Raw genomic sequence first — 14,701 nt, forward strand, 5'->3', positions numbered from 1 at the left:
GACAGGAGGGGGGGCGTCTACTTGGGTCCCAGCATCTGCTCGGGGCGCACCCACTCGTTGAACTGCTGCTCGGTCAAGTAGCCCAGGTTGATGGCCTCCTCCTTGAGGGTGGTGCCGTTCTTGTGGGCCGTCTTGGCGATCTTGGCGGCCTTGTCGTAGCCGATGTGCGGGTTGAGGGCGGTGACCAGCATCAGGGACTCGTTCATGATCTTGGCAATGTTGTCGCGGTTGGCCTGGATGCCGTTGACGCAGTTGGCGGTGAAGGTGCGGCTGCCATCAGCTGGAAGGGATCGTACAATCAGATAAGCCACAACAAGGATTACAAAGACCTACAGAGCAGCCGGATGGAACGCAGGACATTGGAGACAATCAGAGGCTTGAACACGTTGAGCTCAAAGTGGCCATTGGCACCGCCCACGGTCACGGCCACCTGGTTGCCCATCACCTGGGCGGAGAGCATGGTGAGGGACTCGCACTGGGTGGGGTTCACCTTGCCGGGCATGATGGAGCTGCCGGGCTCGTTCTCCGGCAGCGACAGCTCTCCCAGGCCGCAACGCGGTCCCGAGCCAAGGAAGCGAATGTCGTTGGCGATCTTCATCAGGCTCACGGCGATGGTGTTGAGGACACCGTGGACCTCCACCATGGCGTCGCGGGCGGCCAGGGCCTCGAACTTGTTGGGGGCAGTGACGAAGGGCAGGCCCGTCAGATCGGCGATCTTGGCGGCGCACTTCTCGGCGAAGCCCTTGCGGGTGTTCAGGCCGGTGCCGACGGCAGTGCCGCCCAGAGCCAGCTCATAGACACGCGGCAGGCAGGCGTCGATCCTCTCCAATGCGTAGGCCAACTGCTGGGCATAGCCGCTGAACTCCTGGCCCAGGGTCAGGGGCACGGCGTCCATGGTGTGGGTGCGGCCGATCTTGATGATGTCCTTGAACTCGTCGGACTTGGCGCGCAGGGCGTCGTGCAGGATCTTGATGGCCGGCTTCAGGTTGTTGTTCAGCTCCAGGGCCACCGAGATGTGGATGGCCGTGGGGAAGGTGTCGTTGGAGCTCTGCGACTTGTTCACATGGTCGTTGGGATGCACTGGGGTCTTGGAGCCCAGCTTTCCGCCCAGCAGCTCAATGGCACGATTGCTGATAACCTATTTGGAGAGGGACATCATCGATTAGAGACTTGGGAGGAGGATTCGGAGGGGATCTGCTCACCTCGTTGACGTTCATGTTGCTCTGGGTGCCGGAGCCAGTCTGCCAGATGACCAGGGGGAAGTGGTCGTCGTAGAGCTTGCCGGAGATCACGTCATCGGCAGCCTTGGAGATGGCTTCGCTGACCTTGGTGTCCAGACCGAACTCCTTGTTGACCTCGGCGGCGGCCTTCTTCAGGATGCCCATGGCCTGGACCACGGGTTTCTGCAGAGAGAGGGAGGCTTCTGTTTATTTATTCCTGCAGATCTGCTCATGGTACAAACCGGCATCCTTTCGGTGGCTCCTCCGATGGGGAAGTTGATCTGGGAGCGCATCGTCTGGGCGCCATAGTACTTGTCCGCTGGCACCTTCAGCTCGCCAAAGGTGTCGCTTTCCACGCGGAAATCCTGGGAGGCCTGTCACGAGAGAAGTCCCGATTAGAATCTTGTGATTATGCATATAGGAGTGTGGAATATAGAGCTCTTAACCATTTGGAATGAGATAGAGATAGCAATGGGGTGTGTCTATGGCTGGGGACCACTTGAAGGCGACTGCTCTAGCTGCGGCGTGAGACTGAGACTGAGATTGAGATCCGCGAGGTTCGGAATAAAGCACACCGATAAGCAGTAGCCATAAAACCTGAGTGAACGAAAAATATATAAAATCACTGCTTTTTAGGGCGGAATGGAGGGGCGGGCCGGGGGGCGGCAGACTCTTCGCGGCATGGGGTGCTTGGCTATCAGCTGCGTTTGGTCGCCTCTCTTTCGCGGCTACAAGAGGGGTTCGAAAAATAGGATTTCTTTGGGGAATATTTTTAATTCTTATTCTATAATAATAGGAATAAAATAACTTTAAAATAATTATAGTTTCTTTGATATATTCAAGATTTAGATTCCAAAGAAGGAATACTTGGAAAAACTAATATAATTAGTCTCTATTTCTTACAAAAATAACTATTTTAATAGCCACGACTGTATAATATGGAACCATCTACCATGTGTACTGTTTTTTTTCGCATTTATGTGCGATTTGGGAGGTAATTTATGCCTCCATGGACTTCTCTATCTCCTACTATCTCTTGTTATACAGTTATCGGGACTATCCCCGACATTACAGAGGGAGAGTGTATAACAGGTGTCGGTGTAGGTCGGTTCCCATGAATATACAATTAACCGGTTTGAATTGAAATTGAAAAAAAATGCCGAAAAACAAGAATAGTCAGCGAAAATTCCGATTTCTCATTGAATTACAACTCGTTCTGTTCTCTCCGCTGTTTGTTTTCGTTATTTTTCACTTAAACCTGTGACCTGAGCGTGATTTTTGAGTGAAAAAGTGCGAAAAATCAATCCCCAATTGGAGTGGAACCTAAGATGCCATCCACACGGCGTCCAATTGGAGTTTTCAAGTCGAAGGAACCTAAATCCACAAGTGGCAGCAGGCTGGAGAGCTTGGGGAGTCGGTTTGGGGAGCGACAAGCCCCATCCAACCGCCTTTCCATGCCAACCGACATTGTATAATGATTACGAAACGCCGGCAGTATTCGTTTCTCAATTTTGTTGGCTTTTTTTTTTAACAAATTGGCGATGCATTATTGCAAAAATATTAATTGCATTTTCGGCTAATGGTTGGACAACCAATTACATAAGCTTGTGTATGGCATTGGCGAATCTGGCCAAAAACTCCTTACCAATCGCAGGCTGCCGGCGGATGCGGAGGCGGCCCATGGCTTGGTCAACTGTTGGACGCCACGGAGAGTGGAGCGCTGCAGTAGTGGTAGCACCATTCTTTTGTATTTTGAATTATTTTTAACTATAATTCCCGCTTCTTTTCGCGAAGATCACTTTCAGCTGCCCCGGACGAGCCCTCAAACAAAAACAACAACAAAAGTGGTGGGCGGGTGGCGCGATATCGAAATATATCGATGGCTCTGAAGACATTTTCTTAAATTAACTTTTAAATAAATAAAAGCTAAGGATATTTTGTTTAAATTTTACTTGATTTTTAGATTTAAAATCAGAAGAGGAATTAAAAAGTAGCAATGTTTTAAGAATATTTCACATTTTTCAAATCTTTCTATTAACAGTTTCCAACCCATTCTAGTAAAATATTCCAAATTTATCAATCAAATATTTTCAAACATAGAATTCCTTGATTTTAATAAATTTTGAAAGAATTTTTGAATTTTTTTAAAAGTGAGTCCTTCTATCGATAAATCCTGTATTGACGGATTGTTATCGGTATCGTCATCGGTGGGCGCGCATCTCCAGGCCAACAACAGCTGATTGCGATTGCTCTCCGATTTTGTTGCAGGGCGAAGGAAGAAAATTGCAAATTTCGTGGCTAGCCTGCAATGTCGGCATTTGTGAAAACCGTGTGCTTGGCACAAAAGCTATGCGCCGCCAATCCTGCCCTGGCACGCCAGGCGGTGCGCAGCAGTAAGTAATCCCCATAACCGGACACATCGATGCATGTTTTGTTTACGTAACATTGATGCTAAGAGACCAAATATTCGTTAATTCGTTACAGTGGCCGGCTGGAACAAGGACTTTAAGCCAGCACCATTCCCCAAGACGGAGAAGGAGCGCCTGGCGGCGGCCAAGAAGTACTATCTGCTGCCAGAGGAGTACAAACCCTACGCGGACGACGGCTTGGGCTACGGTGATTATCCCAAAGTGGGATATGGCCTGGGCGTGGAGGCCAAGGATAACTACTACCCCTGGGACTACCCCGAGCACAAGCGCAACCTGCACGAGCCTGTGAGTGGCTGAATCTTCGGAATATCTCCTTTTGTAACTAACTTTGTGGCACTTTTGGTTTAGATCTCGGCGAATCACGATCTGTACAGCGAGGATCGCTACTCCCAGGCCGAGCCGCCGCGCTACAACAACGCCTACTACTTTGTCTGCTTCCTGGGCGTTATGTCCGGCTGCCTGGCTCTGTACTACTGGCTGGAGGACAAGAAGATGTACCGCCCGGTGTCTGCCAAGCAATACCCGGCCGATGGGGTCAAGCACTACACTTTCGAGCGGTCCAAGTAGAGTGTCCCCTTGTGGAATACGGCCTCGTTTTTATTTCATAGGCAAATTACCATCGCAACTGTAAAATTAAATTGAAAATAGAAAGAACTGGAGATGAACGTTTATTTTGGCGCAAAAAAAAACATAGAATGCAACGTGGATGATCATGAAAAGGTGCCAGGATTCATTCTGGGCGACTACTTTCTACACTTAACCGCTAAATACAAAAGATTAGTAGGAGTTGGAAACACAAACTTAACTAGGTACATCATGTATGTAAGCTTTGTACGTGGGGAGTGGGTGAGCGGGATGGGATCACTACTCCACAATGTAGTTCGGATGCACCACCAGCAGCGGGTCATCCTCCAGGTCCTCCTGCGGCTCCAGGCCCTTGGCGCGCGGCTTGAGCGACGAGGTCTTCAGCGGTATGATCACCTGGTCGTGGTAGATGAGGCGATCGATCAGTTTCTCGATGAGGTTCTTTCGCGAGATGAGCTCGTCCTCGGACTCGATCTGCTCGGCCACCTGCTCCAGGTACCAGGTGACGACGTCGCTGCGCTTCATGCCCGTGTCGGTGCCCTCCACTTCGCAGCGCGCCTCCTCGCCGCGCATGTGCAGCACCAGCATGGTGGATAGGTTCTTGTAGTCCTCGAACGACAGCGTGAACTTCTTCTTCTGCACCGCCGACGCGGACGTGTCCAGGCCGTCCGTGGAGGTGTCCATGTTGGCCGCTGCCCCGTTGTTCTCCATGTCGATGTCGTGCTGGATGCCATCGTCCACATCAATGCCAGCCTCGTCATCGTCGTCCAGGTGAATGTCCGGCTGTTCCACGCGAATGATGGACTTGTTGAGCAGCCGGAAGGCTTCCTTCACGTGCCGCTCGAGGACGCGATTGGAGCACTCCAGCTTGGCCATGGCCTCGCTCAGCCGGATCATGGACTCCAGCTGGCGCACCGTGATCCGCCAAGTGCTGCGTCCAGCGGTGCCAGTGTCGCGCTGCCGCAGATGTCCGTAGTTCTCGACGAGCATGCGTCCGGCTTCCTGGCCAATCACCGGCTTGAACTGCCTGGCGAAGGTCACATAGCGCAGCACCTCCTCGCGGGTGTAGGCCCGCTCCACCGACTCCTCGATGTTCGAGTGCAAGTCGACGATCTTCCGGGCGATGGCATAGTCCACCACCTCGTTGCACTCGTCCACCAGGATGAAGAACAGATCGAAACGCGACATGATCGGAGCGGAGAGCTGGATGTTCTGCTGCAGACTCTTGGAGCGATCGTAGCGTCCGTTGATGGGGTTGGCGGCCGCCAGGATGGAGGTCCTGGCATTCAAAGTGGCCCGGACACCGGCGCGAGCTATCGAGATGGTCTGCTGCTCCATGGCCTCGTGGATGGCCACCTGATCGCGCTGGTCCATCTTGTCGAACTCGTCGATGCAGCAGATTCCGTTGTCGGCCAACATCAAGGCACCCGCCTCGATCACAAAGTCGAAGCTCTCCTCATCCCTGACCACGGCTGCCGTCAGACCCGCCGCCGACGAGGCCTTGCCGGAGGTGTAGATGGCTCTGGGCGAGAAGTCCGAGACCTGCTTGAGGAACTGCGACTTGGCCGTACTGGGGTCGCCCACGATGCACACGTTGACGTCGCCACGCAGCGAGGTCTTCTCCAAGGTGGTCTTGGCCACACCGCCAAACAACTGCAGTAGGATACCGCGCTTCACTTCATCGTTGCCGTAAATCGAGGGGAACAGGCTGCTGATCAGATTCTGGTAGAGATTACGGTCCTTGGACATCTCGTATATCTTATGCCACTCGGCGTCCGTCATCTGTTTCTTCATGTCCTCGGCAGTGACCTCCGACATGGGCAGATCCGTGCCGCCGAAGCGCGCCGTGGTGGCTTGGACGCTGCAGGCGAGGAACGCCATCCGGTAGTTGAGCTCCCGCATTCCCAGGGCCTTCAGACCAGTAACGCCCTCCATGCCCTCGCCGGGCTTGTGACGGGAACTGGACTCTGCCTTGGTGCCCGGCGTGGCCAGGACACTGACGTCCGGGACGACAATCAAGGTGCCTGTGAAGTCATAGCGATCGCCAGCCTGGACCGTCTCCACCAGCTCCGAACGCAGAATGATCTCCACGGCGCGGGGTATGCAGCCGCGGGGCAGCTCGGCCTGGGTCTCCTGTATACGAATCTTCTGGAAATCCAAGAACAGACTCTTCTCCACATCCAACATGAATCGCCTGCGATTGGAGCACACGGGATTCCGGCAGATGGTGGGATTGGTGAACTTGAACTGCTGCTCCACGTTGCGGATCTCCGTCTGGCAGTCCAGGCACATGAACGTGCCGGAGACGAGTTCCGGGTGGACGGGATGGGTGCGTACCACCTGGCCGGAGATGCGGATCAGGGTGCCGATCTTGGAGGTGGTCAGATCACGGACCTTGTGGCGAGTGGGCACCTCGGTGAAGGCCACATAGCAGTCCTTCTGCGTCTTCAGGCCAATGCGATCCTTGACATAGTTGGAGACGGATTGGCAGAGGAACGGGTAGACGTGGTAGTACTCCTCGATGATGGCGGTGGCCAGGTTCTGATCGTACTTCTCCACATCCTCGAAGCTCACCTCCAGGGTGCAACGGTCGGGTGACTCTAGATTCGCTGCCGGACGGGTGTACTTGATCTCGCCGTCCTCCTTGAACTCCTCGAGAAAGTCCTGGAAGAGCTTCTGGGCACGGATGCCCACCTCATCCTTGACGCGCAGCTGGCCAACCTGAGCATCGGCAACATCCATTCTGCAGACTATGTGAGTGGGTTTAGCGTGTCGGGAACTTAAACGGAAGAGGAGGAAATGCAAACTAAAACGTAAACGCGCAAATTTTGTTTTGCTGATGCTGGTTTACAGCTGCGTGCTTTGCCGATTTTTGGCGCCAATTTCGTGACAGTCGAACAAGGTGGCAACGCTGTGTTATCGGGCGCTGTCAAAATATCTCACATCACTAACTCTAGACCTTCGCTTCGCTACTTGCTTATATTTTTGCTTTCTCTATAATTTTAATTTCTCGTTGGTTTTTTTTTGTTGTGAACAATTTACCGTGAATTTTGTTGTTGTGTGTGAGCGTGAAAAAAACTAAAATTAAAATCGTGTGTTTCAAGCAACATTTCCACTCAACGAAAATGCTTGTTTGCTGCAAGGAAAGACGCTGCAACGGCAACAACAAAAACATCAGGAACCAGACCAACAGCAACAACAGCAACTAGCCCAGCAAGAGCAACAGCGACAGAAACCGAGTTGGGGGGGGAAACAAGTTTTTTTTTTTCTTTTCGTTTTTGGATTTTGTGCGCGCTCTTTATCTTTATCAAGGTGAAACTGCGCGCGCCTCGCTCCAGCTATTACTTAAAACTCGCTCTATATATATAAATAAATATATATATATGTGTATAAAAGAAATAAAACATCAATTCGGGTTCAGTTTTTGAGATTTCGGAACAAAACAAAAACAATATACAATATCGAGCAAAGAAGAAGAAGAAGAAGGCCAACGCAAAGGCAATTTGGCGGCGATTTGCAAATACAACAACAACAGTAACAAGAAGAAGAAGAAGAGGAACAACCAACACACAAACGCTAGATGGCGCACGCATACATGTGAAAGCGTTGGAAACCCACATACACGCCCAGTGGCTATTTTGGGCAAAAAAATAATAAAAAAAAAAGGAATATTTACGATAAATATTAACTCGAATACAGTGTACGTATTTAATATTTTATTCAATTTGTTTAATTAGATAAATGCATAATTCGATTAAATGATTTCCGATGCGATACAGAGAGAGAGAGAGAGAGCAATCGAGGGAGAGAGAGATGACAAAGAGAGAGCGCCAAAGAGAGACGAAAACATATACAAAATATCGTTTCCCGTTTGTTTTTATCGAATTTCTTTTTTTTTTTACAGTTCTTTGGCCAGTTTATGGAGACCATCGTATAGGAAACAACAAAAAGGATAAACAAGCGTGGGAGGAGGAAGAAGAGGAAGAAGAAGAAGCAGCAGCAGCTGCAACATAAACAAAAACCCCAAAATGTTGCCCGCCAATAGAAGTAGCAGTAGCAGTAGCAGTTATAGCCACAGCGGCAATATAAATAATACCAATAGATGCCTCATCAAATCAGCCATTGAGCGAACTGTGGTCCGCCTGAAGGAAACCGCAACCACAGCCGTCGCCGCCACACCGGGAACCCCCAGATCCAAATCGGAGGTGGATGTTACCGAAGTGGAATACGATATTATCAACTACTATGCCGATTCGTCGCCCAGGATGTCGCCCCGGATCGTTGTTAATCCACGCCAGCCAATATCGCCGGTATCTGCACGCCCTGGCAGCACCATCAGCAGCAACAGTAGTTGCTCCAGTCCAGCATTGGACTCCGGCAGTGTTGTTGTTGTGGGTGCTGTCCCGACGAGGAGAACGGTGACGGAACAGTCTTCATGTGCGGCAGCCGGCGGTGAGGAAGTGTCGCATCCGGTGGGAGAGAGAAAGTCACAGTCACAGCAGGCACACGCCCTGCCCATGTCCCGGGCCCGGGGCGGCGGTGGAGTGGCGCTCAGTCGCCTGCGCCGGCAGGCAGCCATCGTTCCAGCTCGCTCCATCGCAACAGACTCTAACAGCAGCTCCTCGTGCAGCTCCGACAGCTCCGGCGGTTCCAGTCCCACACCGACCTCGCCCTGCTCCACGCTGGGCGTCAATATGCGCGTCACTGGCCAGTGCAGCCAGGGGGGCCGTAAGTACATGGAGGATCAGTTCTCGGTGGCCTCCCAGGAGTCGCCGCTCACCCACGAGCTGGAGTATGCGTTCTTCGGCATCTACGACGGGCACGGCGGCCCGGAGGCGGCTGTCTTCGCCAAGGAGCACCTCATGCTGGAGATTGTGAAGCAGAAGCTGTTCTGGTCGGACAAGGACGAGGATGTGTTGCGGGCCATACGCGAGGGCTACATCGCCACGCACTTTGCCATGTGGCGGGAACAAGGTGAGCGCGGGGGGCATTCAAAGTACAATATCCAAGTAGCCTTTAAGGTAAAATATAAAAATAAACCCGAAAACAAACCAAGCAGACCAAACGGAAACAAAGAAAACCGCAAAAATGGGGAAGCCGTCGTTCTAGAAAGGTTTTTATGAGCTGGGGATGGCTTTGGAGGAACTTTCACCACCATGTGGGCTGTTCTTACCTACTTTGTATTCATTCTTCTTGTTTCTTTCTCTTAACTGAAATCCCACCCGTCATTTGACCATATTTGCTTTCGCAAAAGCAAAAAAAGAAATAAAAACAGAAACAGAAACCCCCCCAAAGAGTTAGTGATGTGCCGGCGCCCCTCACGCACGAATTTCAAAAGAGAATTCGCAATCGAAGATTTTCAAAGTGGGTAACCGGGTAAAATACCCCGCTATCTGTGTAGGGTTGCCGTTCTGGCCCCACAAAGTGACCCCGAAATGAATCCGCGCTCCCACCTCTAGATGGTGGAGCAATTATGCAACCGTGTGTAACGGTGACTCAACCATCGCAGCGCCGCTCGCTTGTCTCTCATCTCTATTGTGTGGTTTGCCTACTCATAAAATGCACACACACACACACACACACCAACAGAGACCCTCACACAGATACACACGTACGAAGAAAAGTTATCGCTCGGCGAGTGGAATATTCCACGGGCTTGCCATTTACTCTTTGTGCTGTGTATTCGCCTCGTACAGCCCAGACATCCGACAAATACAAAACGTATACGAATCCGAGGGATGCCAGATGCATGTGTTGGAAAATGTCAATAGTGGCCATGTTTTTTTTTTTTTTTATATTCCCAGAATATCTATCCATGGATTCAAACTGTACAGTGCACACTGTACCATGGCCATAAAATTTAATTAATATTCTGTTGAAATGCCATTTGTTGGGTTATTCTAAGATATTTTTATAGATTTGGGGAAAAGATATTTATTTTTTTAAGATTTAGGAAGGGGAGGGTGCACAGATTTCACAAGAAATCAAATTTTTGAAAAACTCTTTTTTGAATTTCATCATTTTATGAAACCTAACCTCAAATCCCTTTGAATTCCCCCAATCCCGCAGAGAAATGGCCACGAACTGCCAACGGGCACCTAAGCACAGCCGGCACCACCGCCACCGTGGCCTTTATGCGGCGGGAGAAGATCTACATCGGTCATGTCGGGGATTCCGGGATCGTGCTGGGCTACCAGAGGAAGGGAGAACGCAACTGGCAGGCCCGCCAACTAACCACCGACCACAAGCCCGAGTCGCTGGCGGAGAAGACGCGGATCCAGCGAGCCGGCGGCAATGTGGCCATCAAGTCGGGAGTGCCGCGAGTGGTCTGGAACCGTCCCAGAGATCCGATGCATCGAGGTCCCATCCGGAGGCAGACATTGGTCGATGATATACCCTTCCTGGCGGTCGCCCGATCCCTGGGCGATCTCTGGAGCTACAATTCCCGGTGCAAGGAGTTCGTAGTCAGTCCCGATCCCGACGTTAAAGTCGTGAAAATAGATCCGAGTACCTTCAGGTAAGTGGAATGAGTTCTCCCCCCCCAAAAGAAGAAGCTAATGGTGTTCTATCCCCCGCCTCAGATGCCTGATCTTTGGCACCGATGGTCTGTGGAATGTGGTGACGCCCCAGGAGGCGGTTGACAGTGTGCGCAAGGAGCACCTGATCGGCGAGATACTGAACGAGCAGGACGTCATGAATCCCAGCAAGGCGCTGGTCGATCAGGCCCTCAAGACCTGGGCCTCCAAGAAGATGCGGGCGGACAACACGTCCGTGGTAACTGTGATACTAACACCAGCGGCCTCCCACAATTCCACCTCCGATTCAAAGCAACAAGCTGCTCCCCAACTACCGACGTCCATCCGTGACCCCGATATGGATGTGGATCTGCTGCTGGAGGCGGAGGCGGCCGAGGACGATGAGGAGCTGCCTGGTGATAGCGAGAATAGCTGTCCGGAGGAGTTCTTCATCGAGGAGGAGGAGTATCACCTGGAAACACCCTACAGTGCCTTGGCGAAGCGACATTTGCCGCCGGAGCCGTATCGCAACTTTGATTACTTTGGCCTGGACGAGGATGAGATGGAGGAGGACGAGGAGCCGCCGAACGACCACGACGAGGAGGAGGAGCACGTGGAGGCAGTGGAGAATTGGTTCAAGCCGCGGAAGACATGGCGGAAGTCGACCATCAACAACTCGTGGACCGGCGGCATCGAACCAGAGCCAGATCCCGAGCCGGACGAGCGCACTCGCCTGCATGTCGGCGCCCCTGACATCACCATGTACTCCCACACCAGCATCGACAAGTCCGCCATTTACGGCAACTCCGTTGTAGCGCCGGGCAGCGCCAATCCCGAACTGGACCAGCATCTGGAGAGCAGCTACAGCTTCGCCGAGTCCTACAACACGCTGCTCAACGAGCAGGAGGAGCAGGAGGCGCGATCTCGTTCGGCGGCCGCTGCAGCAGCTGCTGCCGTTCATTCCCAGTCCGCTGCCCAGGCGGCGGCCTCCTTCAGTGTCCAGGAGATGATCCAGGAGCAGCAGCACTACCAGCAGCAGGAGGGCTACTCGCTGACGCAGCTGGAGACGCGTCGCGAGCGCGAGCGCGTGGCCCAGGAACAGCCGTGGCAACAGCCAGGGGAGCTGCTCGAACTGGACGCCCTGCTGCAGCAGGAGCGGGCCGAGGAGGAGCAGGTGGCCCTGGAGCAGCAACAGCAGCGGGAACAGCAAATGGAGGTGGCCAGCAGTAGTTCCGGCCAGCAGGAGTTCCACTATCCGGCCGCCGATTGGAGTGCATCGCTGCCGGACGACCTGGAGCCCGAACTAGAACCCGAACCCGAGCTCCAAGACAACGAAGTCAGCTCCACACTGCCACCCACTCCGACGGAGCAAATGGAGGTTGTCGGAGAAGAAATGGAAGAGGCGCCGGAGCCGCAGATGCCGGCCAGAAAGCCGGAAATCAAACCTGCCCCGACGAAGCCACAAAAGCCGGAGAAGAAGCCGCCGACGAACCAGGAGCAGGGACTCGTGTCTATGCTGGCGGAAACGGTGGCGGAAATCCGCAAGGAAGACGCCCATGCTGTGCATTACATTTTCGAGCAGATCCAGAAGCTGCAGGACGCGGACATGGCGCCGGTGTCGGACAAGCCGGGCGTGGGCGAGGCCCTGGAAAGAGCCGGCGTCCTGGCCGGAGAATCCTCGGCCGGCAACGTCTCTGGAAGCAACTCGAACCCCCGCATCCGCCAGATGCGACGCTACCGCAACGTGCCCAACGAAAACCACCAGCACATGCAGACGCGCCGCCGCCAGATGTTCAAGCACAGCAAGCCCAAGTCCTTCATCGGCGCCAGTGCCGCCGCCATAGTTGCCTATGGCGACAGCAGTGGAGCCGGCGCGGGAATTGGAGCCACGCCTAGCCACACCGTGGAGGGACGCGTGGGTGGCGGCGGAGTGGGCGGATCTGGCGTGGAAGTGGCCAGCAGCAGGGAGAGCAACGCCTCGGCGGCCAGTCGTCGGCGCAGCGGCGCAGTGGTGGCCGCCAGTTCGAGCACCGGTGCCGGCAGCTCCATGATGATGACGCGGCGCAGTCACAGCCTCACGGTCAGCGGCGGCGTCAACAAGCGCCAGTTGCGCAGCAGCCTCTGCAGCCTCGGACTGGGTCTCGGCCTTGACATGACCAAGCGGACGCTGCGCACCCGAAATATTCCCATAGCTACGGGTGGCGGGGAAGCTGGCAGAGCGCAGCCGGACGTCCCAGTGGTGGGCAGTGCCGGAGCGGCCAGTGTTCGTACCCCGGGTGCCGGCGGCAGTACCCCACGTCCGGTTCCGTCGCGGCGTCTGAAGCGGATCCACGAGGACAAGGAGCAGAGACGAAGCCTGCGCCGGACCACCCTGAGTGCCAGTTCCAGCGGCAGCCTGGGCGGAGTGGCCAGCGGAGGCTCATCCCAGGGCAATGCCAAGTCGAATCGCCTCCAGGCCTGCAACGGAGCCATCTCCGCCCGGCCGCCGCCATCGCCGAAGAAACTCAACGCCGCCGTGCCCACGTTGGCGATTGGAACCCGGGCCTACACAGCTGCCTTGGCCGCGGCGGCGGATCACCTGAACAAGCGCTGGTCCCTCCGCAGCAGCTCCAACAGCAGCAACTCCCAAAACAACAACAACCTAATCACTGCCATCAGTTGCTACAGTGCCCGGAGTCGGGCAGCAGTCGTCGGCGCTGGAGCAACTGCCTCACCCATGGGCCAGCCAGGTGGAGGGGGTACTCGACGACGCTGAGGCTTAATCTAAACATTAGACAGAGACAGCAAGTCCACAAAGAAAGAGACAGACACTAGAGAAACGATAGAGAGAGAGAGAGAGAGTAACAAACCCAATTCGGCGATTGGGCGAGCAACTTGCAAGTACAAATCCTAAGCAACGGAAAACCTAAAATATATAGTTCTACAAAATCGACAAATGATATAGGGGATAGGCATGCGAAACACAGAAAATAGTAATCCCCATTCCCAGCCTCCAGAAACCCAAGAAAAAAAGGGGAAACCCCCGAAACCTTGAAATGTAATCTAATACAAATTTTTGTACACACACAACCCCCAAGGCAATTGGCATCGTTTCACTGTACATAGCGACGTTATAGAAAGCTATATCTAACAAAACTAAACAATAAATTTACACAAAATATATATTTCTACTTAAGACCTAGCAATAAAAACAAATTACAAGTGTACGGAAAATCAGTAGCATGTAAACATATACATATATATATTTTTTGTAACGAAAAACAGCTAAATAGCATGTAAACTTCTTAACAATACACTCTATTATATTAATATTCATTTATAATTTTTATCAGAAAGTATTTCTTTACAAAATGTAATGCAAAACTACATTGAATTGTGTGCGAATGTCGAGTTGTCTAAGCTAGTTTTTAAATTTTAAAGCCTAAGTTACCAGAGATGCTAATAACGTTAATTTTTTTTTCTCGTCCCATTTTTTGTGCTTATCGTTTAAGAATAATTGCGTATTTATTTTTCATGTCATCACGCTCTTTGTATTGTCCAAGGAAATACATTAAATATTTTTTTCATAGTTTAAAAGATTGCAAGTATTTTAATTTTTTGGATTGGCTCTCCATGGTTGGGGATCTATAAGTTTATTTTGAGATTTGCGGCATCCGTTTTGAACCGTTAACAGTCATATTTCAAAAATATAACGACCGGTAATAATCGATAGGCATATCGATAATCAGTCATAGAATATATCGATATATTTTGAAAATAGAGATGCCAGTATTTCGAAATATATATATTTTATACGAAAAAAATCTTTTTAAAAGATTGAAACTGTATATCTATATTTTTAGTCTATAGCCAACCATCGACTTTTGTATGAAACGGTTAAGAGATGACTTCTTTAGTGTTGGGATTTTTTAGGGGATTTTCAGGGTTAACCGATAGTTTTTGGGGTCTGGCA

The 14,701-nt window shown here is 52.1% G+C and overlaps 4 protein-coding genes across 6 annotated transcripts; 2 read left to right on the forward strand and 2 right to left on the reverse strand.

The window, feature by feature from the left end:
- Positions 1–5: 5 nt before the first annotated feature.
- LOC108121200 (fumarate hydratase, mitochondrial-like) lies at positions 6–3,060 on the reverse strand. Of its 2 annotated transcripts, none has more exons than XM_017235167.3 (5): positions 2,866–3,060; positions 1,463–1,594; positions 1,203–1,403; positions 334–1,138; positions 6–280 (listed from the first exon to the last, which is right to left on the reverse strand). In XM_017235167.3, exons 1-5 carry the CDS (start codon positions 2,959–2,961, stop codon positions 18–20), a joined length of 1,497 nt encoding a protein of 498 aa, XP_017090656.1. In that variant the 5' UTR covers positions 2,962–3,060; the 3' UTR covers positions 6–17. The 2 variants fall into 2 exon arrangements, with proteins under 2 accessions (XP_017090656.1, XP_017090657.1); XM_017235168.3 differs by lacking the exon at positions 2,866–3,060 and adding an exon at positions 1,667–1,802.
- A 248-nt stretch (positions 3,061–3,308) lies between these two features.
- On the forward strand, positions 3,309–4,303 carry ND-ASHI (NADH:ubiquinone oxidoreductase subunit ASHI). Its single transcript, XM_017235122.3, has 3 exons — positions 3,309–3,613; positions 3,705–3,934; positions 3,998–4,303. The coding sequence occupies exons 1-3, from the start codon at positions 3,529–3,531 to the stop codon at positions 4,214–4,216; spliced, it is 534 nt and encodes a 177-aa protein (XP_017090611.1). The 5' UTR covers positions 3,309–3,528; the 3' UTR covers positions 4,217–4,303.
- Position 4,304: 1 nt separating this feature from the next.
- On the reverse strand, positions 4,305–7,156 carry Mcm6 (minichromosome maintenance 6). The gene has a single exon (XM_017235121.3). The coding sequence runs from the start codon at positions 6,974–6,976 to the stop codon at positions 4,514–4,516; it is 2,463 nt and encodes an 820-aa protein (XP_017090610.1). The 5' UTR covers positions 6,977–7,156; the 3' UTR covers positions 4,305–4,513.
- Positions 7,157–7,172: 16 nt separating this feature from the next.
- On the forward strand, positions 7,173–14,327 carry Pp2C1 (protein phosphatase 2C). 2 transcript variants are annotated; one of them, XM_017235119.3, is made up of 4 exons: positions 7,173–7,934; positions 8,139–9,208; positions 10,304–10,751; positions 10,816–14,327. In XM_017235119.3, the coding sequence occupies exons 2-4, from the start codon at positions 8,263–8,265 to the stop codon at positions 13,502–13,504; spliced, it is 4,083 nt and encodes a 1,360-aa protein (XP_017090608.3). In that variant the 5' UTR covers positions 7,173–7,934; positions 8,139–8,262; the 3' UTR covers positions 13,505–14,327. The 2 variants fall into 2 exon arrangements, with proteins under 2 accessions (XP_017090608.3, XP_017090609.2); XM_017235120.3 differs by lacking the exon at positions 7,173–7,934 and having other exon boundaries at positions 9,009–9,208; positions 10,306–10,751.
- The last annotated feature ends 374 nt before the right edge of the window (positions 14,328–14,701 follow it).

The sequence above is a fragment of the Drosophila bipectinata genome, chromosome XL (assembly GCF_030179905.1).
Source record: "Drosophila bipectinata strain 14024-0381.07 chromosome XL, DbipHiC1v2, whole genome shotgun sequence".
Lineage (NCBI taxonomy): Eukaryota > Metazoa > Arthropoda > Insecta > Diptera > Drosophilidae > Drosophila > Drosophila bipectinata.